Genomic DNA, 27,344 nt, shown 5'->3' on the forward strand with positions numbered 1-27,344 from the left:
TTATAAACATCAAGATCGATGGGGGATCTTTCTTCATCATCATCATGTGTAAAAATTAAATTACATGCATGACTTTTCCATGCATTATACATGTAGTAATCTGAAATAATTTTTTTTTTTCATACACCGAAGAACCTCCACTCACTGCTTCTGTGTCTTCAGCCTACTTAAAGGGATGATATAGTTTTGGTTGAGATGGGGATTCAGATTTTAACTTTTTGCGAGATTGTGAGAGGAATCAAAAGTTAATTTGATGAAAATCGGTTCTTAAATGGTTGTATATAGATATCTAAAAACAAAGAGGTCTTAATAAAAGGTGAGACCCACTTTTTCATGAGGGTTACTTTGTTTTACTTTTTTGGATTTCTCAGCCCTTTCAAACCAAATTTTCATCAAATAAACTTGGAATTTCTCTTAGACTTGTATTATCTTTTAACATTTCATATTTGTGGTTTCTGATTATCTCATAAAAAAATTAAAACCTGAATCCCTATCACAACCAAAACAATACCATCCCTTTAAATGGTACTGATACAGATGTATAATTAGGAATTATACATAGCTGCCCAGTAAGAACCAAAACCAAGGAACAGGCATCTCTCATTACTATACTAACAATGTAAAGTGCAAAGAAGTGTGTCTGCAACTTATTCTCGAAATAGCACACAGTGATCGTACACTCAACTGAACGTTTGCCAAATGAAACGCATAATGGAGCGAGCTCTGACAAGCTCTTTGAACAAAAAGTGAAACAGCAAAATGTTTACTGGGATAGAAGCAGTATATGGATACACATCCCACATCATACAGAGAAATTACGATAAACACACAATAGCACATAATTATTCACAGACCCACTGCTTACTGCAAAAAAAAAAACAACAACAACAACAAACAAACAACAAATTGTGCAAAAATCCTCACAAAACTTCAGTAGGACAGAGCGAAGAAGAAGGGCCACAGACCACGATTGGCACAAGCATATTATATCACCCTTCTTTCATACTATGGAAATGAGATGTAGATATACATTGATACTGCACATAGGCCTACAGCAAATTTGCCACCTTTTTTTTTTTTTTTGAGAAATGAACTCTCACATTGGCTGTTCACACAGCAAACAAAAATTCAAAACATGCAAAGTTTTCACAGTTGAAGAGGATTACGAGGTGCTAGCAACTGAAAGAAAACAACTCCCATCACTCTTTTCCACTCTATTACAATGCTCCTGTGATTTGGGAAGGTCATTATGGGTGACGTGTGCATACTTGTAGGTGCTACGAGGGATATGCTTAGTGCTTACATCATGTGGGATGTTAATACTTTCACATAAATTCCTACTACACACTGTCCAGTAACTAATATGATATAAGTGATCAGCAATATACTATCATTAATCTCTGGAGAGTGAAGGCATCAAAATAAAAGAGATAAAAATTGATATATTTATATATTCCTAGATGTTTTATGATCTAATTCACAGCATTCTTTCAGTTTACACTGTAAGCATTTGTGAAATTACGGAATATATCACATCTTTCTTTGCCATATTCTAAGGTCATTCAGCATGATGAAAAAGCTTTAACTAACTTTCAAACATGAACTAAAAATATATCAAATACTGATGCATTTACATCTTCATTCATGATAGGCCCCTTAAAGACCTAATAAAATGCTTGCAAAATTTTTTAATATGCAAAAGAAATGTAAAATATATGTCATGATTATCAATGTTAATATGTTGTCAGTGTCGTTCCGGTTTTCATTGCTTCTAGAAACTCCCCCAAATATCACATTTTTGGAGGACCCCGTTGCAGCTTTTGCGAAAAAGATAGTCACGTGACCAACACCCCTGAACCGATTGATGACGTATAAGCACGGAGTTGTGCTCAGTTAGCAGACGCCGCTCAGCACAAGCACTCAGATTACTAGCTTGGTACACGCGCGTACACGATAGCTAGCCCGGCCAGGCCCGGGCCCCGCGGGATGTGCGCTCCCGGTCGACACACTGACTGTCGACATGTACGCATTACCACGTACATTATCACTAAGTTAGCTTGCACAGATACCTGGTACCTCGAGCATAATGTCTTCCCCTATATGGGTAAACTTCGACAGTGACATTGATGATGATGATGGAGACTGCAGCTCTGACGATAGCGGAGAGGAAGAGGAGGCACATGAAGTTGAAGGGGAAGATGGGGAGGGAGAGGCAGCCGATGAACCAGAACGTTATCGTGGGGCTGCACCTTACCGATATGAACCAGCTGCATCTCCCCGCTGCCAGTGCAAGAGCGTATGAACATGGCACCAAGCCCGAGAATAGACCTCACGGAAACGATCGCCTGGGAAATACAGAGTGGTATGTCTGGTATGCCCCCATATAGTTTAACGTTAGAAAGGATACACTGTATTCTACATGACTGACATTGTAAGTTGTAACTGTCTAGTAAGTAGATTAGAAGAACAGGCCCAGCTCGCTCACAAAGTGAGCGGCTACTCCGGCCGCAGCAAGCAAGCGGGAGCGTCCCGGCCGTGGCCTGGCCCGTCGGCCGGCGCTTACAAGTTAAACTACCACTGGGTACCAGTAGTAGTCTAGTAGTAGATCTAGTAGCAGTCTACTAGTAGTTATAATAGTCTACTAGTAGTAGTAGTCTACTAGTACTACTACTAGTAGTGTACTATTACCACTACGGCACTAGGTGTAGTAGACTAGTAAGTAGTAATAGCAGAATCTTTGGTAGTAGTACAGAGGCTACACTCTAACGATTAACGGTTAGGGGGATATGTTGTTACAGGGTGGGTCGTGGCTAAAAAAAAAAAAAAAAAAAAAAAAAAAAAAAAAGAAGCCTAACACGTTAACCAGTTTCCCATAGTCAGTTTCTGCAATAATGATCAGTAATTTAGATGCGTCATTTTCTAAGAAAAACGATACCAATAATGATCGTCAATTTTGGTCGAGTAGTTTTTGTTTTATGCTGAAAATCATACTGTGGAAGGAAGCCCAAACGCCGTGACCGATGAATGCCACGGTGGGGCTGGATTCACGAGTAGGTCTAGGCCTATAAAGCAGGCGAGTCGCCGTAGTATTAGTACAGACACGCAGTGGTGGTGGGGCTATCGTGAAATAGGCCCCACGTCCACCGCAGTCACGCGTGCACGTTTATAGCAAGCAAGGGTAGGTCCTCCTAGGGTTTAGGGTTAGGTAGGGTTGTATTTATGGTTAAATTGGCCGTTAAATTAGTCGAGCCGAGGGCCATATTATGAAGTCATTTTCGCCGCATTCACGAGTATTCACTGTGGAAGGCAGCCCCACCGCCGTGCTTACCTACCGAGATGAACGCCACACGGTGGGGCTGAAACAGGCGAGTCGCCGTAGTATTACTATTAGTACAGACACGCAGTGGTGGGGCCTATTTCACGAGTTTGCCGAAAATAATGGATATCCAAGCGTACCACAATTGTAATCTGTATTATTGGCAGTATTAAATCCGATACAGTTCATTAAATATTCTTTTGTCTAAAGGCTTAGCCAATGACAATAGTGCAGCGCAGCACCTGCTATGCGCTCGCTAGCTCGCTCCCCCGCCAGCGCTAGCCAGTGCAGCCGCCGGCCGCGCGCCGGCTGTCGCTGCGCTGCGCTAGCATAGCCTTGCCAGCTCGCTGGCTACGGCTAGAGACTGGTCGTGAACGACTCCGTTCTTAGACGTCATCACAATTTAGAAGTGATAGTGCGCCGCATGCGGTGAAAGTATAGCAAGTTTTCCAAAACCGAGGAAATTGCATCCATTATGTTAACAAATATAGAACAAAATTCAGAACAGTAAAAAACCCCGCACAATCATAGAATTACTTAGAATTTAACATTTAATATTATTACATCATTGAGAAAAAAATGCCTAAACCATTTTATTAGGTCTTTAAGACAACACTTGAAATAAAGTAAATGCAGACTTGCAACCGCTATCTTGATTGTGATATATCGTACAAATCCACTGCTCATGCCAAAAAATGTCTGACAGCTACACATCTAGTTGTGCTAAAAGAATATTTCCCTTTCTGTTGCACACAGTATCCCAACATACATCAGACACAAACAGGGCTATTACATCTAACATCACATCACCACTTAGGTGGAATTAATATCAAATGCAAAAATACATTCATCACAAAATGACAGAAGGAATGCAGTATGTTTCTCTCAATGCCCCTACTAAGACTGTATAGGACCAATCATTCAAAGCATGACCCCTTTTCATTACCAGTAAAAGTGTCAGAGTTATATGTTGTTATCAGTCAACATGCATTTACACACCCTGCATGCATGTTTTGTCACCATTCCAAACAAAACTGCAAACAAAATGTTAGCAAAATTTCAAACAAATTCGCACTTGGGCAGGCAAAGTCATAAAAAAAAAAAGTTGTCATAAATAGTGAACATGCATATTTTAGCAATCATGCACAACCAAACAGTTCAACCATTGAATGTTATAGTGCAAGATGGTTATGCTACATGCAATATCATACACATAATGTATATAAACACATGACTAAACACAACACAGACCGATATTACTGCTTTATACATCAGACTGATTGGGAATTCCACTCACATTTTGCTATACCATTAACGTTTGCAGCCAAAATGTCAAAAGGTCAATAAAAAATGCAAGACTCATCATTTTAATTGCAACATGAAATACACTAGAAAGTGGAACACAAAAGAAAGGTTTGCAACAATAACAAAGAAATCTAAATGTACAAACAAGGAGCCTTTGCTTCAGTGTCTGATTATATGAAATGTCAACTGGAGGGGCTTTATTGAAGGCAGAAAATGGAAACTTGGCTTCAGGATTATTGACTTGCGTTTTGACCGATCATCAGAGTATCATAATGTCAGGCTCCCGCACTGCTAGCTCTATAATTTGACCTCTCTCTCTCCCTCTCTAACTTTCTTCATCCAAAACGCTCCGACATCCTGTTTTGAAAGACGATCACGTCAGATCGTTTGTAAATCCTGCGGCTTCAAATCAATTTGGAAAATCTTAAGCCCTCCCCACATACTGAAAAGAAAAACCTACGAGTAATTAGCTTTCCTGCAGAGCTGACCGAGATTGCTGTCTTCGTGAGCGACAACATTATGTGGGACTCCACTGCAAGTTTTCACTGATTTTGAACAAAAATTGCAAGTCTAAATTTCCTACATGCTACCCCTTTTTTTTTTTGTCTTGAACGTGCATAATTTTGATAGCTGGGAAGAAGTATGGCAGCCAAATTGTGAAGACATGGCTGTCCCCATGGAGTTTGATAAGTGTTGAACACATGAAACTCCTTGAGCTGTTCTGCTTTTAGCTTTTCAAATAAGTTTAAGAAATTAGCCAATGCAAAATAAAGAGCCATACCACAACCCACATTCCTTTTTCACATGATACATGTAGATGTCTTCGTTATACATATTACATGATGTACATTGATATGAAGTATCACTCCACTGTGTATTTTTTTAACATTTCAAACAAAATTTTGCATGAAGTCAACTGCTTCCTCTCTCAATTCTCTTTTAGGTGAAATGCAGCCAACTTGGGATTTGCAGTCACAACACAGTAAAGCCTTAAAATTATGTTATGACATCAATTTAGCCAACAAGATCATAATCTCTATCCATTTCCTACCCCTCTTCTCCCCCCCCCCCTAACCCTAACCCTAACCCTAACCCCCCCCCCCCCCCCAAAGTCAGTCCGCACTACATAAGCCACTGTGCTGTTTTGGGTGATTTTCTGTTTCTCTGTATAAAGACCACAGACGTTACCTCTCGTGTTATTTTTGGCCGAGTGCTCCACTGCCGCTAATCTCCTGACGACGTCAGCGAGGGCAGTCTTTAGACAGGTAATCTCATCCTGTTGGTCTCTTACCGTCCTCTCAAGGGCAGCAACTCTGTCACTCAACTCTAGACTGTAGTCTTCATTTGGAATTAAAAATTCATCTGAAACAAAGAATGCACACAAACACAAAATCAGGATCATTTTTTTTTTCTGAAAATATTTCAACAACAACAACTAGAGGCATTACAGTTTTGGAATTTTAAGTTTTCATCTTGGCTAATATTATGTAAACATATGACTCTTAGATGTGGTTATTTGGATATTTCTTGCCCATATACTAAAATAAAGTACTTAAGTTAAAGTTTAAAAAAAATAGCAGAATTAAGGTACCGGGTACCTAAAATTGATTCTTTTTTTTTTTTATTAATATTTTATGTAGTAATAAAACAAACTTGTCACAGTTTCACATTGCACTGCACTCTATGACATGCTGATGAAAAATATTCTTTTTTAATCCTCGTTTTTTTTTTTTTCATTCTAAAAGAAGTGGATATACAAAACTATGATTATATTTGTCACACAACATATCGTAAAGAACAAGAGAGGTAAAGTACAAGTATATATCTTGCTTTACCAAAATACAGCATACAAGTGACAGAGACATGCCTTTCACATACCTGAAATCCAATTAATGAAACAGTCCTCCCGTATGTATGTATTTCATAAGTTTCATTAAATTCACCTGCTATGACTATATTGTTGTATGGAAATCAACTCAGTAGTACTGGCACCATCTCCTCTTTCTTGGCATAGGCAGAATTTCATACAGAGGTATAAAGATTTATGTCGCTATTGTTGCTGGCAGTACCAAGTTTGTTTTGACAACATGCACAGTTTGGTCACAAAAAAAAAAAAAAAACAGAATGCTTTTATTTGAATTATGCCTATGAGGTGAATCAATTAGTGTGATATTAGTATAGTAAGCTACAGCTAACTTTAATAGTCCCTATGTTTTTTAGGTAGCAACATGTAGATACTGCTGCAAGGAATGCACTATGACGATGTAGACCTCCCAACCTTTCTGACTGAAAATAGGGATGCTTTGGTTCAAAAATAGGAAAGAATTAAAAGAGCAGTTCCATAAGAGTGTGTGTAAAATTATCAAGAGAAATTAGAAACTCCTACTGAAATATGAGCTAGGAATAGTCAGAATTCAGATTCTTTCCTCCAAATTCAGAATGGTTGGGAGGTCTGAAGATGGATTATCATTCATATTTTTTTAAACCTCTATCATTTACTCATGGATTATTACAAAACACACAGCTGTTACTTTATAATACTAGCCCTGATCCACAGTAAATGTATCATCACACAAATAAAAGTTCAAATATAGTGTACATAGAAAAGTATACATACCATACACTGAAAGTATTTCAGTCTTATTAGCTAATTTTGCACCAGCTTCTAAAATTTCCATTAACTTTGCACAGGAACCACCACGTGCATATACAATGGGTTCTATGAAAGTCTAACAAGAGTATTGACACTGTTTTGTGGATACAGATATTTGGAATCTACTGATGATTGTTTTACAGCACGTCTCCAAGAATGCTAAAATAAATTTTCTCATACAAATCTCACGCTTTCCAATTTTTGCTATCCTGCATGCTGCACACGTTCGGCAAAATGAGTAGGTTATAAATGTCTCAAATGTCGCATCACACCCAGAACTACTGCTTCAGAAATGAAACTAAATCACTGACACGGCTTCCTTTTCCTCACCGTAGAAGTTCTGGCAAGCTTGCTTCCTGCAATATCCCCTCAGCAAAGCATGCAATGATATTCATTATATACGATCATTATCATAAAGGGCACAGGTAACTAATATCATCTTTTTGTTGATTTCAGGTACTCTTTTCATTCTGAGATATCATAATCAGGGCAAGGACATTCATTTATCTATCTATTTATTCATTCATTCATTCATTTATTCAGTATCTTTAAACAGGGTAGCCCCATTAGTGGTTTATACACTTATTTTCCACACATTTCTTGTTACTTAACAATGACCATCAATTACAAGTACTTATGTATGTAAGCTCTTGACAATCCCTCACCCCTGCTTCTGCTCCACCCCCTTGGCCTCACACATGATAACTGGTTTAATTGACAGTTAAAGGGATCGTACAGTTTCGGCTGAGACCTAATTTCAGGTTTCTAACATTTTTTGGTGAGATAATGAAAAACCTCTTATGAAATATAAAAGAGCATGTAATTCTATGTGGAATTCAACGTTTATTTGATGAAAATTGGTTTTGAAATGGCTGAGATATCAAAAAAAGAGCGATTCTAATAAAGTGTGGGACCCACACTTTATTGCGATCGCTTTGTTTTACTTTGTTTTTGGATGTTTCAGTCATTCCAAACCCGATTTTCATCAAATAAACTTTGCATTCCACTTAAAATGGTATGCTCTGTACTATATCATAAGTGTTTTCTTGGTATCTCGCAAAAAGTTAAAAGCCCAATTCTCATCTCCACCAAAACTGTACCATCCCTTTAACACATTGTTTTGTTTTGGGGGGTTCTCGTCAATCACTGACAAAAATGATCTATCTGGCAATTCTGCTGATATTGAGAAGGATGTCGGCTTTTTTCATTTCTATCTGTAAAGACAAGTCCTTGCCAGAATTCACTGATTTCATCCTACTTGAAGAAAATCTTTGATATCCAAACACTTTTAGGGATAGTGTGTGTGTGTGTGTGTGTGTGTGTGTATGCGTGTGTGTGCCTATCTTACATTTCATCACGTGCAATTAGAACATAAGTGGCTCATATACTTGAAGTTCACCTCGAGTGATTCAAGCTTTAAGTGATAACTGCTTATCCACACTAATATCACCATTCAGAGAGAGACCTCAGATATCTATTCCATTACCCATGCAATATCAATTTCTTCTCAATCAACTGAAAAGCTCTACTGAGTGACAAGAGTTGCCAGTCTTTGCACCAGCCTTTGAAAACAGCATAAGGGCAATATTACAATGTTTGCATTTTTCACATAACTTCAAAGCACATGGCTCAGTATTCTGGCATTGCATTCCAAAAGACATGAAGACTGTAGATTAAATAACATGTCATGGATACATGGCCAAGTTGATGGATGGGACCTTTCAAATGTGTGTTATGTTTGTCATTGTTTTATATTCACTATCACTCCTAAAAGTGCAGCATTTGCTGTAATCATTATCATCATAATCATGTTTATGACATAAAAAAACAACAGTCAATAGTATTACTTTCATTAATTATATTACAAACACTTCTGCTATTATAACTTTATCTAATTAACACTGTAATGCTAACTTAAATTTGGTGTATTTAATGATTTCTGTTCAAAGTTATATATTTAGTTAAAACATCAAATATATCTTATATATTTTCCTTACAAAATTCTAAGCCTGTTTAAACCTTAAAAAGTCAAATATTATCATGATGGTTACATAGTGCAAAAGCCAGAGATATAAAGTTGATAAGAGACAGGAGAATATATTCATAATTTGGATAATACATGCTTATATCTAGATAACTATACAGATAGATTCCACATTTCTTGGTGAGTATGATTATTCCATTGGTAATGATAAGCAGGTATAATATGTATTAGTCATGACTAATCAGACACTTTCACATTATGAGGACCATGATGACTTGAGATGAATGAGCAATATAAATGGAATCATGGAATGATTACTGAGGTCTATGAGAGTTATGTATCAATTACATTCATATCATATCATTGCATACTTCCTTCTTCTTCTTTTTTTACAACCATGGCAAGCCATACCATGGGGAATCATACTTGTGAATGTATTTGTCAATACATGGGCACCTTTAATACCTTTAATAGCTTTGTTGCAATCAGTGGAGTGACTGACTCAATGAAAAATATTGAATGAACTTGAATGGAAATGGACTAAAAATAAATGGAGGTTTCTTCACCCATCCACCTTATGTGCTTCCATAGCGATGGAAAAGAAATTAATTTCACTGGTTTATACTGCCTTACATGGATTACTTTCGAATGAATGTAATCTTCACTCTCCATGAAAGGAAATTAGCAGCTACATTTGTACATCTAGTCATCTGTACAAAATAAACAAATCTCATGCCTGTCATGATTTTTTCCTCCCCCCCCCCCCAAAAAAAAAAAAAAAAAATTATATAATACAAACCAAACAAAACTTTGGCACACATGATCACAAACAATCACACCAAAACTTATACGCATTATGGAGGCAAACTACTCAGAACATAACCCATAGCTCAGAACATAACCTATAGCTCATTGCACACACTAAACGTACCTATACCATTCCTACTCAAATTCAAGTATACTGCCTCTATTTAATATGAAGAGCTGCCATTTACAGATCTATCTTCACAATGAAATGGTGAGCAATCCAAAATAACTCCTTGACGAAGGAAGTTTGGAGTTTGGGGAAAACTCTAATAGATGTGAAAACTGATCAATTTTCACATCTATTTTCTATTTCCTTGTTGTTGTTGTTTTAAAGAACGAAAGAAGAGAGAGAGAAAAATGGGGCCCTATAAAAATGGGGCCCTATAAAAATGGGGCCCTATGAAAATTATCTTCCTTCAGAAGATAATTTTCATTTACTTCCCATGAATGCTCTCAGAACCAGTTCATACAAATGCTTATAAAATTGTGTGTGCATAACTTTTCTATCATATTACTGAGTTTAATGTCAATCTTTTCTTTATCCCAACAAAATAATTGCCTTCTGGAACTTCTGTTAAAGGTAGGGAGTCCCATTTGCATGCCTTAAATGAAGAGTTGTATAAATACAGTGGTATGTTGAAGAGAGTATCATTTTAGAAACTCCCATAAAGTATTGAAAGTGGAAGGTAACATTTACTACATTTTTATTGACCGTTAGATTTTGAATTGAATTTTTTTCGGGGCTCACCGTAAATTCCAGTATATTACTAGGCTACCTTTGCAGACCCATGCACTGCATGTGTGTCCATCATGTATATTTTGTGAAGAAAGTTCATCAAAACTTACAAACATTTCTATATACATTCTTGCCACACACTCTATATGTTATTACATCAGCTCTTATACTTTTAGATTTGTGTTTATAGATAAAAAAAATACAGAAGACTGCAACAAAAAGGCTTAAGTGTGGCTGACACACAGAACTACTAAGTAGTTGAGTTTTGTGCATTATTCAAATTGTAGATAACTGTTAACTTCAAAATTTCTCAGCAGTGGCCTAAACAAGTCCCCTGAGGTTCATATTTAATGTTTTGCTGCATTTTGGGAGGTCTGTAAAAGGTATCCCCTACCTTTAAGGAACAAGTTTGACCTCATCCAAGTATTAATGCATTTCTTTAAACCACGAAGACCATATTCCTGCAACAAATCTTTCAGAGTTCTGTGTTATTGCAACATCTTATATCTTTGCAACTGATTGACAGATTGCCCTACATCAACGCAAATAAGCACTGATTTGATCAGTGCTATGGGAAATGCCATCCTCAATGGGTTAATGTCATATTTCTATAATGAAACATGCCTCTAGGCTCCTTCATCACTTTTACCCATAATAATGTCATTATACATTCCTCAATCTTTGCTTAACATTTATTGCTAAAGGATCAATATCAAAGAATAATAAGAATTATTCAAGCAAGTAGCTTCAATAATTCATGAAGATCTCAGTTGATTACGACACTAATAGAAATTGATATGAAAACATCAGGAAAATTAAATCAAAATTTAATGACCCACAGGTAATTTTAGCATGTGCTTCCTAAAAAAGAACTTGTGTCTACTCCCTTGCTCTTATTTGGTTGGATGAACCTTATACAAAATTTGACTGACTGGAAAATATTTGAATGGTATCCAACTTTCCCAAGCTTTTTTTATCTCCGTCATCACAAATAACCTCTGCAGGACTTAAATAAGTCATCAAGGGTACCGAAAACATGTCCAGGAAACTATTAAGGGGTGAATCAGCGGGCCGGTCAGTGTAATATTTTGAAAGTGACAGATCTCTGATTAACTCTATAATTACCACAGGCAGCTATTCTATGTACACATATAGTAGCTTCATGGAGCAGTGGTCATGACTGGTTTAATCCATGGTAAGAGCACATTTAGCTACATTGTGTAGTTCTCAATGGATCCTTTTAGAATAAAAGTGCTACACATTGTGTAAATTCACTTTCACAAGCAGAGTTAAGTCACCCTTAATGGTGGTTTCATTGACATTTCATTACGATTTCAAGGAATATTAACTGTCATTTTCTCACAAGTCTCAACCTCGCATGCATACAAATCTTCACAAGATTTTTTTTTTTCTTAGTGTTCGTGTGCCACTGTGTAAACCCGCTGTGTGCCACATTATTCTGAGACTGCAATGCACAGCAACTTTTGGAAAAACATGTTTTTCGAAGCCATGTAGCTTTTCTAGAGATACGCTTATGCCAGACATGCATTGGGAAAAGTTGAAGAGAAAATTCCAAGCTTTGCTACAATGTAAATACTGTGACAAAGCTATCATTATCTTACTCGCAAATGGCCTGTAAAGCAGTAGCTAGGCTTTTTTTTTTCTCTTTCTTTTCAAGACTTGGGAGGCACTGCTTTTGCAGACACAATGGTGAAAGAAAATCAAAATTTACTTGGTAAAACCCTTTCAAACGCCTCTAGGCCTACATATTCAAACACCAGGAAATGCAAGCTAAATGTGTGAGGAATTGGATCACGCGTGAAGCTTTCATTGTACTTATACTTATACTTATACTTGTACTTATACTTAATCTAGTTTGCATGAGTTCTTTTGACCAATTTCACTACTTTGTTAAAAGCACAGAACTTCACATTTTTTTTAATGGTTTGAAATGCCACTAAGTGGAGGTTATTTCCTCAGCCTTAGCATTTCAAACCCAATGGATGGAATATTCTGAAATGTTCCTTCCCATGACAGTCATAATTAAGACAATGTTACCAATGTTCACACCACACGGCGTCATATTTGTGACATTACTTTAACCCGATTCTTAACCCTCATGTGCCTGTGCACTTACACTATAGATGTAACTTGCCATGTGTTTTGTCATCAGCATTAATTTAATTCAGTTAATTTCTCCAAACTTGTCTTTACTGTAAGTTATTCAGTCCAATAAGGCATAACAATGTTCTTTGGTCTAGTGTGAAGACCATAGTGTCACAATATGGATTAGGAAATTTGTATTATTAGCAATTAATTTTCTGACATTTGCGCAGATAAGCGATGAAAGCAACCCAGCTGGACATGCTAATCAGCAGACAAAGCAGAGTAAGGTTAACCCGTTGAGGATGGACTGATTTTGCTACAACACGCATTTCCCATAGACCCCTGCCCGAATGTACTCAGGACTCATCCTCAACGGGTTATTAAACACCATGCATTATTATCATCATGTAAACATTTCCCTTTCTGATTTATTATCATCATGGATTTATTTGCCATTCAATGCATACCATCTCTGGAACCCTTAAACCTGACTAGATTTTCAGTTTGAAAAATTGCATTATACTATATCAAATGTGCTGATTCAAATTTCTGAAAAAAGATCTATGACTGTATATTCGGCATTTAAAATAAACATTGTCATTTTTAGATGAAGAAAAAAAAAGCCAAATATTGTGAAAATATACTAGTTGGCAACTCTGGATTTTACATACACAGTTTGCACTCCATGTTATACAACAAGGTTAACAGGAAAGACAAGAACAACCAACACTGAGATCTAGTTATGAATCACCATTTTCACGCAACCTCCGTAAGTTGAGTTCTCAATGGATGATAAGTTAATTTCTCAAAATACTTTCTTCTTCCACTTCAAACACTAATGGAAAGTGCCAAGGAACATGCTAAGCTCAGCTAGATGAAAAATGTAATGTATTTATAAATTCTATCCTTCAATATTGATATAGGTAGGATGCACTGGTAATAGAGTGTTCGCTTCTTCTATTTAATAAAAATAACCACGCGACTATAGGAATGCCAATATGATACGAACTTGGTCTTTGTTATCAGTTTCCTCATTTTGACAATACATGCATCCACTATTTGAAGACATTTCTCATCAGGAAATGATATAAGAGTGAAACTGTGACATGCTGTTTGTAGGTCACAGAAATTCTTTATAAATAGTCACATGACACATGAAAAATCCCCTTTCCTTTCATGTGTCAAGGATGGAAGGATTGCACAGCAAACCTACAGTTTCACTGTATGTGTGTGTTGTTGTTTTGTTTGTTTGTTTGTTTGGTGTGTTTTTTTTTTCTCTGACCTACTAGCCTCCATCCTATGCATTCAATTTACTGCCTGCATGAAGTTTCTAAAATTCTTCTCAGAATTCTGCCAGAATTTTGATTTGTTTTTTCCCAAAAATCTTAGAAAGAGCTAGGATACCAATAGTGTGAGAGTTGATAAGTTTCTGGACAGAAAACAATACTTAGACAAAAATTTAATCAATCAAATGATTGTTGCTGATATGTTCTGTATGGGGAGGGGGGTATATCTCAAAGTACAGTTCGACCTCGATTATCCGGCCTCCTTTTATTCGGAAATCTCTATTATCCGGACGTGTTCACGCAGTGAAGGACTTTTTTTTTTTCATCCAAAAATTGAGAAAAAACAGTGACTTTCATGGATCTATTTCACTAATTTCATAAGATGTGCATGATAAGTTTCTCAATATCTAATGAGGTAAAACATGTATGATTTTCACATAAAGATATACTTTATTTTTGTGAAGAAGGGACTACAATTTTGCGCAGGCTAGCATACATTACACCACTGTTGCGGGGTACACTACCTGCCTAGCTGCCAGTGCACTGGGACGGCAGCTTGGACTGCAGCTATATACATTAACATTGTGTCTCCCATATCCGGCCAATTCGCTTATCCGAATGAGCGCCGGTCCCGACATGGCCGGATAATCGAGGTCGAACTGTACAGTATAGGGCATATCTTGCAAGCACAATATTTCAAGAATATTGCATAAGTGCCTTGAAAAGCACAGTTATGAAATCAGTTTTCCCCCTGTTTTATTGTGAAAATGATGTTTTCTTTTTAGCATGTGAAATAAATTTGAATTTGAAAAGGAAAGTCAGCAAGTTCCTGCCATTGGGCAATATACTAAATATAAGGCAATATTTTGGCATACAAATCAAGTTTGCAAATATCTGTTGATTCCCAGAATTTGCAAGAAACGAGACCATCATGAAATATATGGTGCACACATCTCAGAGCTGCCAACAGTCAAACATCAAAATCAGAGAAGGTTCCAGAGATCTAACATGTGTGTAACATGCATTTCAAGGTCACAGTTCACTATTCCAATGGTTCCTTAATTAATTAATCCTGAAATGAAATAAGTTATTCTAAAGAATCATCATTCCAAAGGTTCATTCTTCCCAAAGTTGGTGAATGTAGACTTGGCAGCTCTGATACAATATGCATCTATTTTACAGGGTTTTTATTTTCACAAATTTCATGAGTCAGGTGATATTTGTCCACTGCTGTACTCCACAATTCCAAATTCAACCACTAGTGAAATTCTCAGGAAGTCCAGATTTGCAAAAAAAAAAGAAGAAGATAGACTCACTGTTATATGGAACATACATTTGTACAGTACATCATAGGTCTGTACGTTTCACTTGACTTTTGATAGACAGCTACAAGCACATTCAATCTGTAATGCCATTCATTTTTGATCAGCACAAATATTCTTCTTCTCTCTTTCTTTTTAGTTGACCCCTTTCCTAAACTCATTAAAATTTCATGCATATTTCCATAACAAAGGTAACTCATGACAACCCTAAAGGAAGTTTTGCCCCAACCTACCAACAACTAACTATAACAAGTGAAAAATCATTGCTGGCTTGCTTGTCCGGACCAATCCTGCATAAACTTGAATGCACTATGACACATTCAGAACAAGCACAGGGCAATCAATAACTCATCTTTTCTACATTGTATGTTAGCTAGGTCTGCAAATGTGCACTACTTCTTCTAGAGGGACAGTCGGCTGCATAATCTCCTACAAAGTACCGGCAATCGACCAGCTCCTACACACAATGCCAGTTACAAAGCTATCTGCAGGGTACGATATGTGAGGCAGTCTCACCCAGTTGGATAGTACGTTCCGCAGATAATGCACTATCCATTAGTTGCAGACATGTTACTAGTTGGTAGATGAACCATATCCAATTATCAGACAGATACACAATGAGAGCTGGTGTCACTACATTAAATTCTGCAGTTTGTTGCTGTATCTTTTGCTTAAAATTTTAATCATGTATTGGTGGTCCTTCATGAAGAGTCACAGCATCCTTATTCACTTGAGCCCATACTGCCTATGATACCATTGTTCATTTTGGTTTCAGCACTTTCAAAAGTCCCTTTATTGCTAAATGTATAACTGATCCGTCAATTGGCAACACAGTTTAGACAAATAAAGCTCCTGTTTCTCCCAAATTGGCATCCTTCTCAGGTTTCTTTCTGATATTGTGTGGACAATGAATTTAACCAGTTCCATCAAGCCTATCTCTACTATAATTTAGATACGCAGTAAGATTTAGAGTTGCCAGTTTGATAATAGGATAATGATTTCCTTGCCAAAATATCCCCAGCACCGGATGGGTTAAACCTGTCAATGGGAGACTTCTGCTGGGCCTTCCTCCATCACAAGCCAGTGGTACTTAACATACAGGTGGCTTCGTAAAAGTGATCACTTATGACAAGTGCAAACTGTTGTGCACATGACACAGAACATACGCTCCAGGTACGTTTGCCCTCACCACAGCAGTTCTCAGGCAGAGTTTTGACAGTGGACCCAATGCAACCACTGGCATGTGCTACATTATACTGAATGGACTCCCTTACACAGTTTGTGCCCCTTTTAAGAAAGATCATGGTTTTTCTTAATGACTACACTTCCTACATGTCAAATCACTTTAGCGCCAAGCTGGCATTAAAGACACTGATGGGTATGAAAAAAAAAGTAGGCAAAAAATATGAATGATTTTTTTTTTTAAATCCCTGGACTGGATATAGTATGTGATGCGCATGTCTGGTTTAGCTTCCACCATAGACAATAATAGTCTTGTGAGGCATTGAAAGTGTACAGTCCTGGATGACATGGGTAATGAGTATGGTCGGTTTACAATAAACCAACATAAATGTATCCCTGAAAATGTAGTGATACAGTGCCCATGTATACCAGTTTCAACAACAAACAGGACTAATATCTCATGAGGTATTAAAAGTACATATAGCATACCAGTAAAGTTGAAATTAGTATGGGTACAGGGTATATTAGTTAAGTTGTGAACATGATGCAGTGATATACTGTGGTATGCAAAATCACCATTCCCTGATCAATGATCCCTTCATTATGCAGTAGATACAGCATGTATGGGCAATATCCTATAGTGATACATGTATATATGCATATATTCTGTAAACATATGAAGTATATATCCATGAGGTGTATACACAAATGAAATACGATGACTAGCAATAGAAGGGGATTACATTATGCTATCTAGCCTTTACTGCAATTCTTGATTGTTGGGTTTTTATTTTCTATTCTTCTTCAGCAAACATGTTGCTATTCCTTCACTGTAAATATCCAAATTGTATATTTTTTTTTTCCATCCAAATTAATATTCATAAAATAAAAGAACAAAAGCAGGATGGCATTTTGGTATCATAAGTTTTCCAATGTGAGGTAAACCAATATCATGATTGTGCTTTTACAGGAGTGCCAGGAAGGTTTACTAGTGAAAAAACCCCAAAACAAATATGAATATTTAGTCATAAAAGCTTCCATAAAAGTCACAACTCTATGATTCATTGTAAACAAGTTACCCACACTACTGTATACGCTATACATTTCGCGTGGGTTTTATTTTCGCGAATTTCGCGAGTCGGGAGCTATTCGCGAAATTAACAACACGCGAAAATATTACCTTCCAAAATGAATCCCTTGCCTTGATGATACGAACATTTCACTTCTAGTATACCATGTCACGGCTTACCGAACAGACCATACTGGCTAAGCTTGTGTACGTACATATAGCATGTCCATGTCTAACTACCAGTATACACAGCCCAGTCGCTGTAAGTAGCATTCGCACAGCACAGTAGACGGCGCAACACTATTTCTGTGAGAAATTCCACTTTCTTTTGTTTTGTTTTGTTTTTTTCATTGCGCCACAACGTTACACACGCGCAGCGTGTCACCCTTGATTACATGTACTACTACTAGTACTAGCTCTTGCGTTTGCATGCCGCTACGTCTTTACAAGTACTGTATGTCAACTTTAGGGGCCGGGGCTTCGTATGCTCCAGCTGGTTGCCGCTGAATTTACTCGTACCCCTCGTACCACTCGTGAGAAATCTAGCGCGATGGACTTAACCACTTCAAAAATGTTGAATTCTAACTTACTAGTTCGCAGAGTTTGGTAAGCTTTTTTTCATGCAGTGTATAACTAGTATCATTCTTATTTGCTAGTAAGTTGAAAATTCACACTTTCTTTGCCACTTCATATTTTCTCTGGTCCCCCAATCGCGAAAATGTGTGACAGTGGCAATTCGCGAAAATTTATGTACGCGAAAATTATAGCGTATACAGTATATCACAAGGAATGTATTATTTTTTCTTAATTCCTTTCATAGAACACAATTTAAACCATTATGCATAAAGAATCAATTGAGTAAGTCATTTTAATCAATTGGGATTTGGGAATAAAGGACAGATTAGTAATTCAGCTTTGATAAGAATAAGAAAATCATGCTACATGCTTATATCATACATATGCGACCCCATTCCTATATGCTTACAATTAAAAAATAAAAAATAAAAAATCCCAGTGGAACCCTCTGTTGATAATGATCATCAATATGTATTGATATGAACAATATATTTGCTCAAAAGAAGTATAGATTTACCCAAGCCACTGCTATATTTATTCCATATATGAGCAGGCAGCGAGTGCTGCATCTTGTAGGGTATAGGGTGAGAGTTGGTTGACTTGCTGCGCCGTGCAAAGGCTGGGTGGACATCATCCTCCACAGAATCAACCTCAAACAGCTCAGCCGTGTCTTCCAGCAGCTTCATCGCATTATTCACTGCATGGGAGGATGTCGTCATGGCGATGCCGGGGGGAGACGCCGCCGCCGTCGGAGAGAGGGGTATCATCCAAGATAATGATTTGGTCAGAATCGCTCTGATGAAGAGGTACACAAGAGCATGGCCATGTGGCAGTTAGCTTCAGTCTGACACTGTTAACAATCTACTTTACGCCGAGGTGCGAACACTTAGGACAATCCCATCACAACTGGCACAAATATAGATCACATTGAACACAACAGGCATCTCTCTACGTGGCAACACTGAGTGAATGGATGTGACAATGAAAGTGCTAACCAGTGCTCACAGAAACACAATCCACAGGTACAACACCACATGAATAATAGCGGGGAAAGAAAAGGGAGTGCTAATTTGAATAACGAAAAATATCCCTTGTATCGGGTTGCTTGTTACCAGTTGTGTTTGTCGAGATAAGCCACAGTTAATGTAGGGAATCCACAGCAGGGAGTGTACACGGCTCGTCTCCACACAAGAGCCCCACGTGTCACGGCCGCTTATTTACGCGCTGATCCACAACAAGTTTGTCCTCACGTCGAGCGCGGGCTGCTTCCATGACTAAATTTAACAGGCCGGAGCGTTGGCGATCGTTGTTTGTTGCATAGCGATGCTCCCTCAGCACGTTTCCCCTGACAGGAAATATGCCTGACCCATAATGAGGCTACTGGGAGCGTACAGTGAGTCCTGAAGTAGTGAAGTTGGGGGTGATGGGGTTATTCAAAGGGGGGGGGGGGGGGGCTTTAGATTGCAAGGGTGCGGAATAGAGAGAACTGCAACTACGCAATCACCAGAGCCCTGTAATGCTTCGCGTCCTTCAATCCCTAACGAGCAGGAACAGCAAGTTTAGGACACAAAAAAAGAAGATATTCCTGGATAGCAGTCTGTCATCACAGTGCTGAGTCTCGCTGCGAGAGAGCTGCTGCCAGGAAATACTTGAGTTGGAACATATCCTGATTCGGTGGGGGAAATACTCTCCTATGCGTACTGGATCATACACGAGTATAATGATAATCTACTGGAAATCCCCCACGAGGTGTGCAGCACGTCCAGTAAGGAGAGCAATGTTGTGCTACGCGAGGAAGACTGGAAGCAAGAGTCTCGTGTCTGTTGGCTGGCGCATTCATAGGCTACACCGAAAGTCTTACACAGCACACTATTATCAGCAGTCAGCAGCACCTACTAGTTTACTACAAATCCGTAACATAGGTGGGAACAATTTACTGTATAGCTTGTCTGCTAAGACTTCTACACACTCTATTTGCATGATGGACACTGAACATGTGGTCTACAAAATGGAGGCTAAGGACTGTCCGTTTAAAAAGACACTGTCTACCAATCCGGATTTAAAGTGTTGAATTCCCACGACATAGACAAAATACCATGGTGCCACGCTGATCTGAGAGTTCATTGCACTGATGGAAACAAAATCTCTATCATCAACTTGTTAAATTCTTCTTCAGGTGTCATGACTTTTACATGGTAGACCTTGAGCATACTGTTGTATTCAAATGTATGGATATTTTTTTTTTTCCTGCCAAGGACTTTGCAATGACTTTAAACTTTAGTTACCTGTTTGTCATTCAGAGTACCTTTCAATATGAGGAATCCTATTTGCATCATTTGTATACAAAATAATAGTGAATGGTCACGAGTGCAATGGTACAAGATTTCGCACGAGGTGAAAGACAGCAGTGCTCTATTCCATGAGGCGAAGCCGAGTTGAATACTGTGAAACGAGGAATGTTCACATGAATTTTAATTTTGCGAATTTTGCGAGCACCAAGATTCGCAAAAATTTCGTGCCGCGAATATATCATGTTTTACAGTAGTGCACCTCATCTTTCACCGAGTGTGAAATCTTGTTCCATTGGACAAGTAAAGACCATACACTATTTGTTTTATACAACACCTTGAACGTCAACAGATTTGGTCCACACAGATTCTGGAATTTAGCACGGAAATGGCAACCATTTTCCGTGAAAGGTGAATGAGTCACAGGAGGTTGTACGCAAAGCCGATCGGTTGAAGTTGTTTACAAAAATGAGTGACAATGTACGCGCTTGTAAATATCAGTTAAAGAAAGGATTGATTCTTTTTAATCATATTATGCAAATCGCCAAACTAGGTCTGCAAATTCAGGTGCCCAGCTTTACGCTCTGGTCAATGTTCAGGCACATGCAGGTTGGAAATTCAAAGCGCCTGATTTGCAGCCTCTTCAAATTTTCTTGGTTGTGTGTGAATTGTGGTGAACAATTAAGTGATCTTTGCATGGGCACACAAACAATGATAACTTCTGTGTGTGAATGCACCTCTGTTGATCCCCCCCCCCCCCCCCCATCAAGGGAATGGTGTGGTAAAGTTGTAAAGCAGGTGGGTTGAATAGGGATGAATTTCAGATTTGAGGGTCAGTCAAAGTCTAATCCTGTTTGTGGATTAGCCAGGCTACAATGCCTGACACTAATCCTTTTATCATCAAAGTGGCTTCAAATAAGGGTCTTGAGTGCTTCAATTACTTAACGGAGTCATCTAGATTGACCTGCTTGTTGACTTATCCCTGACTGAAGCTAGAAGCTGGTATTTTCCATTCAGGATTTTAGACTTGAATGACAATATGTTCTGGCAGTTTAATCATTTAAGTCTAGGTCATCTACACAGCAGAGAGTCATCATTCCTGACTGTGTAGGCGAGAAATGCCCTCCAAGCACTCAACTTTCATAGATAGAGAGGAAAAACGAAATAATTAATAAAATACCTTCAAGAACTAGATGCAATGTGTAGCAGCTGCAGCATACACTTTCTCTTTACTTTCTCCTTTCAAATGTGTTCGTACAAGTAGACATAGATGTCATTCAGGGAATGTACTCTGGTTTAAGAAATGTTAACATTTATCTTCAGTTTATTCCAAAATACTTTCTGAATGTTTTGAAATCTAAAAATGTTGGGCAATATCTTGAAACAGTGTTATCAGCATGCCAATTAATTGAGGTGATGCCATGTCCTGGCAGAAATGTGAACATAATTTCCCTTTTCTCATTTCAGATGCAAGCTCAAAAAGTATTCATTTGCAGAAAATAATTGTACACTTGTAATAACACTGATGTGATGACTTCAAGGGAGAGAGGACAAAGCTGCTGAATTATGAATGAAACACTTCCTTCACTTCATTTCTTAGGTTAAATGGGAATTTCCCCCAAATATAAAATACATGTGGATTGAGTGAATGCAGTAATATTAGTAAATCACATCAGTGAAGTTTGAGGAAAATCAGACAAACCATTCAAAAAGTTTCAGAGCTGCCACTTCGTGACTATGCACAAAAATTCTGACATCACTGTAGAACAACAATATTTAAGGCTTTATAAAAGAGATATCTGCACATAAAATCATTCTTGGAACATAATGAAAGTGCAACTAACTTTACATACCTCTTTCAGAAAGCAGGGAGAATTATACTCTTTTAAAATATATATCAGTACGAAGTCAAATTAATTTTTCATTTAAAAAAATCATATATTTTTCAGAATTCTCATTGTATTTTCTTTATACCATTGTTCTGCAGTGATATCTTATTCAATGATGGTGGTACCATGACTTCAAAAATTCATAACTTTTGCATGGATTGTCTGATTGTCAAACTTCACTGATGTGTTCTAGGCTATTGCTGCATTCACTCAATCCACTTGTGTTATTTGGAAAACTGCCCCTTTAAAGTGCATGGAGAGTTATTAAGCAGTGTCATCATTACCTTGAAATGCAATGTACACACATAAATTTTGATGAATATCAGTTTTCTGAGAAAGCTCATGAAATTTTAAATTTTTCTCTCTTTTTTTTTTTTGTGCTGATTTTGACGATACATTGAGGGATATGTAGATTATAATAATGCCACATCACATTTAGCAGGGAGTGGGATTTGCCTCTGCCTTTAACTATAAGATGACGATAAAACATTCTTTCCTATTGTATGTCAACATGAACTCTCTCAGGCTAAGCTAGCTTGCCAATCCATGGAAATTCTTGTGAGGGTGTCCAGGTGTTTGAATATGCTTGGCATAAGGTGATCAGAATATGAGTCATATACCCGTATGTCAAAAAGAAACGCAAACTGACTAATCCCTGGCATTACCCAGTTTAGGAACAGTGGTTTATATAAGAATGACAATGATTAGTACAGTATTTCACTAATGATGACAATTTTTGCAATGATGATAATCAATATGAACAATAATGACATAAATCACTAACCATTCATTAGCAATTATGCTCTTTGTACTAAATATCTTTTTATGAATTAATCATATACAACGGAAGTAGGGCTCAAAACCACATTTTTTGTCTGGCGGCCCATTCGGGCCACTAAAATTTTTATATAGATCGGAAACCTTGGTGGCCCCCCCCCCCCCCATAATGTAGCGGCCCAAAATAAACAGAAACATAACAATCCATTTTGAAACTTAAGTGCTCCAAGATAATCTATATTTTGTTTTTTGAAAACTAGGTGTCCCAACATATCAATTTTTCTGTGGCCCCGGGCCACTGGGACACAGTTTATGTTGAGTCCTGACTAAAGTCAAATGCAGATTCAAATTCAATTTTTTAACACTGACAATGCTTCATAAAAAGAGGAAATAATCCATTCTCATTCCATAGCTCTGCTTCTTGATCACAAATTTGTCCTGCGATGAAAACTGTTTTGCAAGTTTGATAATTCACAAAATATCATGCTCACAAAATATTTTGCATAATATAGGCATCCTACATTCTTAGATCAATATGGAGTAAGTCATCTGTTACAGCTTATTTTGTGGATTTTTTGTTGAAGTCCAAATGATGATAGCAATGATGACAACAAAATTATTTCAATTTCATCTACTGTAAAACACAATATTTTTGCAGCATAAAATTTTTGCGAATTGGAGCCAATGGCCTTCTTTGCAGCATGACATTTTTTCGCAAGTTGCCTCTAACAATCAATGCGTCACATGCATTTCAATTTAACAAATTTTGGCTCTCGTGAAATTCACAAAATTAAAATGCATGCAAACATTCCTCGTTTTACAGTGAATACTGTAATGAAAGATGTAGCAGTAATAAAATTGATAAAAATATTATTAATGACAGCATTGATATATACATTTTAAAATCACACTACAGTCATTCTGTGTTGACACAGGAGGACACCAATCCTCAGTTGACTCAAAATGATTAGCTGTTTACATTATATCTTGATTTAGGAAATGAAAATGTTATTACACACTAGTCAAAAAGAGAGTGTGGAAGTAAGACTAGCACATGTGTGCCTGTCTCTGTGAGGTCAAGCATGCCACATACTATCATGTTGCTCCCGTGTTCATTCTTGCAGCAGATGGTCAAATGGACTCAACAGATAATGACACAGGCCGCCTGGGTATTGATTGCCCTCGGTAAATGGATGCGATCGTCAGCAAGTGCTCATTTATGCACATCGCAGATGTACAAGACTGTAGCAGACCAGGATTTGGTATGAAAAAAAAAAAAAAAAATCCAAAATGGGCCTCATGGACCAGAATGAAATCCTGCTAACTCCAATTTCAACGCTAATTGCTGATGCATTTATCACTCCCACTATAGGAATTTTGCATGAAATGCAGCAAGTTTTATTACATGACATACCCATACATCTGGAAGGTAATACAAGTTGGTTTATACACGTGCACTACTGTAAAACATGATACAGTATTCATCGCATAATCGGGCATCTGATAATCGGGAACCTCGCTTAAATGACAAACGTTTCCCAGAAACATTTCCAATGCACGTTATATTCACTGGATAATCGGGCGGGTACCTCTGATAGACGGGACAATTTTTCTTCAAGCGATCTTTGATTTTGTTGATATTTTACACAAAAAATCTACCAAAATACCACAACAATATTTCAAAGATTCCCTATCAGTTGTCATTTATATCGAACTTACAAAGCAAGCTTCGGACTGGTGTGTTTTGATCTCCGTCCATCCAGTACACGTACATTTCAGCTCTCTGCCCGCCTTCGCTTTTCTGTACATGTGTATATATGGCGAGCTAGATCGCTACATATTGACAACACATGTACAGTGCAGTGATCGCGGCAAGTAAACAATCAAGCCGTGATGATTGAATGATTGAAGGACTTTTCATTGATGTTCCCACATCAGTTCTGGGTAATCATTTCCCATGGTTGTGGATATGTATTTATACGGAACGCCCTACGTGTCCAAGAATTCTACGAATGTTTAAGAAAGTGCTAGAGAGGTGACAGAAAAAGAACCCGTTTGCGATTATTCTACATCATTGCGAGAATGCAGGGAGAGCTGGAGGGTCGCGCCGAGGGGTAGCGTGATTGTGTATTCATGTACATGTACAGTACGTCAGTATGCGTGTGTGTGTGTGTGTGTGTGTGCACTACATGTACATGTCGTATGCCGTTAGTGTATGGTGAGTGCTCATCGCGAAATCGGGCACCCCGCCTAAAGGGGCCGTGTTTGCTACTCCCAACCTGTCCCGATTATGCGATGAATACTGTATACCGGTATTCGCGGCATGAAATTTTCGCAAATTGGAGCCAATGGCCTTTTTCGTGGCATTAAATTTTTGTGAATTACCACTGGTGTTTAATGCATATAGCGTAGACGAGAACTTTCGCATGCACTTTAATTTCACGAATCTTGGCGCTTGCAAAATTCGCGAAATTAAAATGCATGTGAACATTCCTCATTCTACAGTAAATCTTATCCCTGGCCCTGGGCCATAATCATCCTGCTCCAATTTTCTTTCTATCCCATTAGGCCCTTTCATATTGGGCAAAATAAAAGGGAGGGGGAGACTGCTGACATTCTAGGAAAATAAGGGAGACTCCACGGAGCAATCACAGAGATGCTTGTGTGTAAATAGGAATGAATCTACTCCAAATTTACCTCCAGATTTTTCATACAGAGTTCTCTTAAAGGGATTGTATAGTTTTGGTTGAGATGGGTGATTTATTTAACTTTTTGAGAGCTGATCAAAAACCATTTATATATTAAAAGGGTCCAACCTTTAATTAGGACCATTCTGTTTTGCTTTGTTTCTGAATATTTCAGCTATTTCAAAACTGATTTTCATCAAAAAAACTTTGAATTCCTCTGAGAATTGTATGCTCTTTAATATTTCATATAAGTGATTTCTTATTATCTCTGAAAACAATAAAATCTCAATCCACCATCTCAACTAAAATTATACCATCCTTTTAAATCCAGACATGAAGAGATAGTGATATTTTCAGGACGTCATCTGCAGAAGTAGGGAGACTTTTGGTAGCTCAGGGAATACAAAGTGCTTTCAAATATGATGCTTTGGTGTAAGCTGGATATGGCGGAATACTTCAAAGTGGAATCCCTGTCTAGCACAATGGGTGTGTAAGGTCTGTGAGTGACTTCTCGGGGGGGACTTTGGAAGCGCAGGATTACGTTTTTGCCCTGCTTTCCTTCACTCAGTTCTGGCATAAGAAGGCAAAGGCATAGATCGGTGTCATATATGTATGTTGCCCCTTGATTCACACATCAGAAATGCATGCTTCTGATTAAAAACAGGATTTTATACTCATCAGAAAGTTTCATTAGGTCACTCAATAGGTGATGCTTTCTAAGTAGTCCAATACTAATTTGAGTGTAAGTGTGCTGTCAAATGTGAATGTTTTCTGCGAGACGTGCACAGTGTATCTCTGACCACAAACAGCTTCTATGCAATATAAACAAAACAAAACAAAATCCTACACTTGGCATTTTGGTAATTAACAATGTATTGCACAAATGATAGATTTAACATAAATATTGGCTCTTGGATCACGTATAGACAGGATTCTCTCCTTTCTTGGCACATTGACCCATTGACGACCAGTCCCAAGTATACTTGGGCTGGTGTCAGTAGGAAAATGTGTGTTAAATAGCAAAATCAATTCGTCCTCAGTGGGTTAAGCTCACATTTTCAGCTTCAGTGTAAATATGACATCAAGATTTGGTCAAATGGCAAAGTCTCATGGAGCGAAACGAAAGTGATGAGCATCACGAAGGAGTGGTGTCACCATGGTGCTCTCCGCTCCACTTTCTCAGTATGAAAGGGGCACAAGTTCCCCACGGTGTAAATGTATACCACCATGTATCAGATGTGAAGCGTGACACAAGTGCCTCAGGGATCAAGTTAAAAGACAGAACAAGTTTCAGCAAGTTCAGTGACCTGGACAGTCACAGGCTATCCATTATAGACTGGATATTGGAAACACATGAATAT

General features: G+C 37.9%; 1 protein-coding gene across 1 annotated transcript in view; it reads right to left on the reverse strand.

Moving 5' to 3' along the window:
• LOC140236033 (77 kDa echinoderm microtubule-associated protein-like) overlaps positions 1 to 27,344 on the reverse strand; it is a 111,895-nt gene that overhangs the window by 71,495 nt on the left and 13,056 nt on the right. Inside the window, exons 2-3 of the mRNA XM_072316011.1 lie at positions 18,860 to 19,137; positions 5,810 to 5,983 (exon numbers count right to left, since the gene is read on the reverse strand). Coding sequence (XP_072172112.1) covers positions 5,810 to 5,983; positions 18,860 to 19,109 — 424 coding nt within the window. The 5' untranslated portion in view covers positions 19,110 to 19,137. The remainder of the gene's footprint in view (positions 1 to 5,809; positions 5,984 to 18,859; positions 19,138 to 27,344) is intronic.

This window comes from Diadema setosum, chromosome 1 (assembly GCF_964275005.1).
Source record: "Diadema setosum chromosome 1, eeDiaSeto1, whole genome shotgun sequence".
NCBI classification, from domain to species: domain Eukaryota; kingdom Metazoa; phylum Echinodermata; class Echinoidea; order Diadematoida; family Diadematidae; genus Diadema; species Diadema setosum.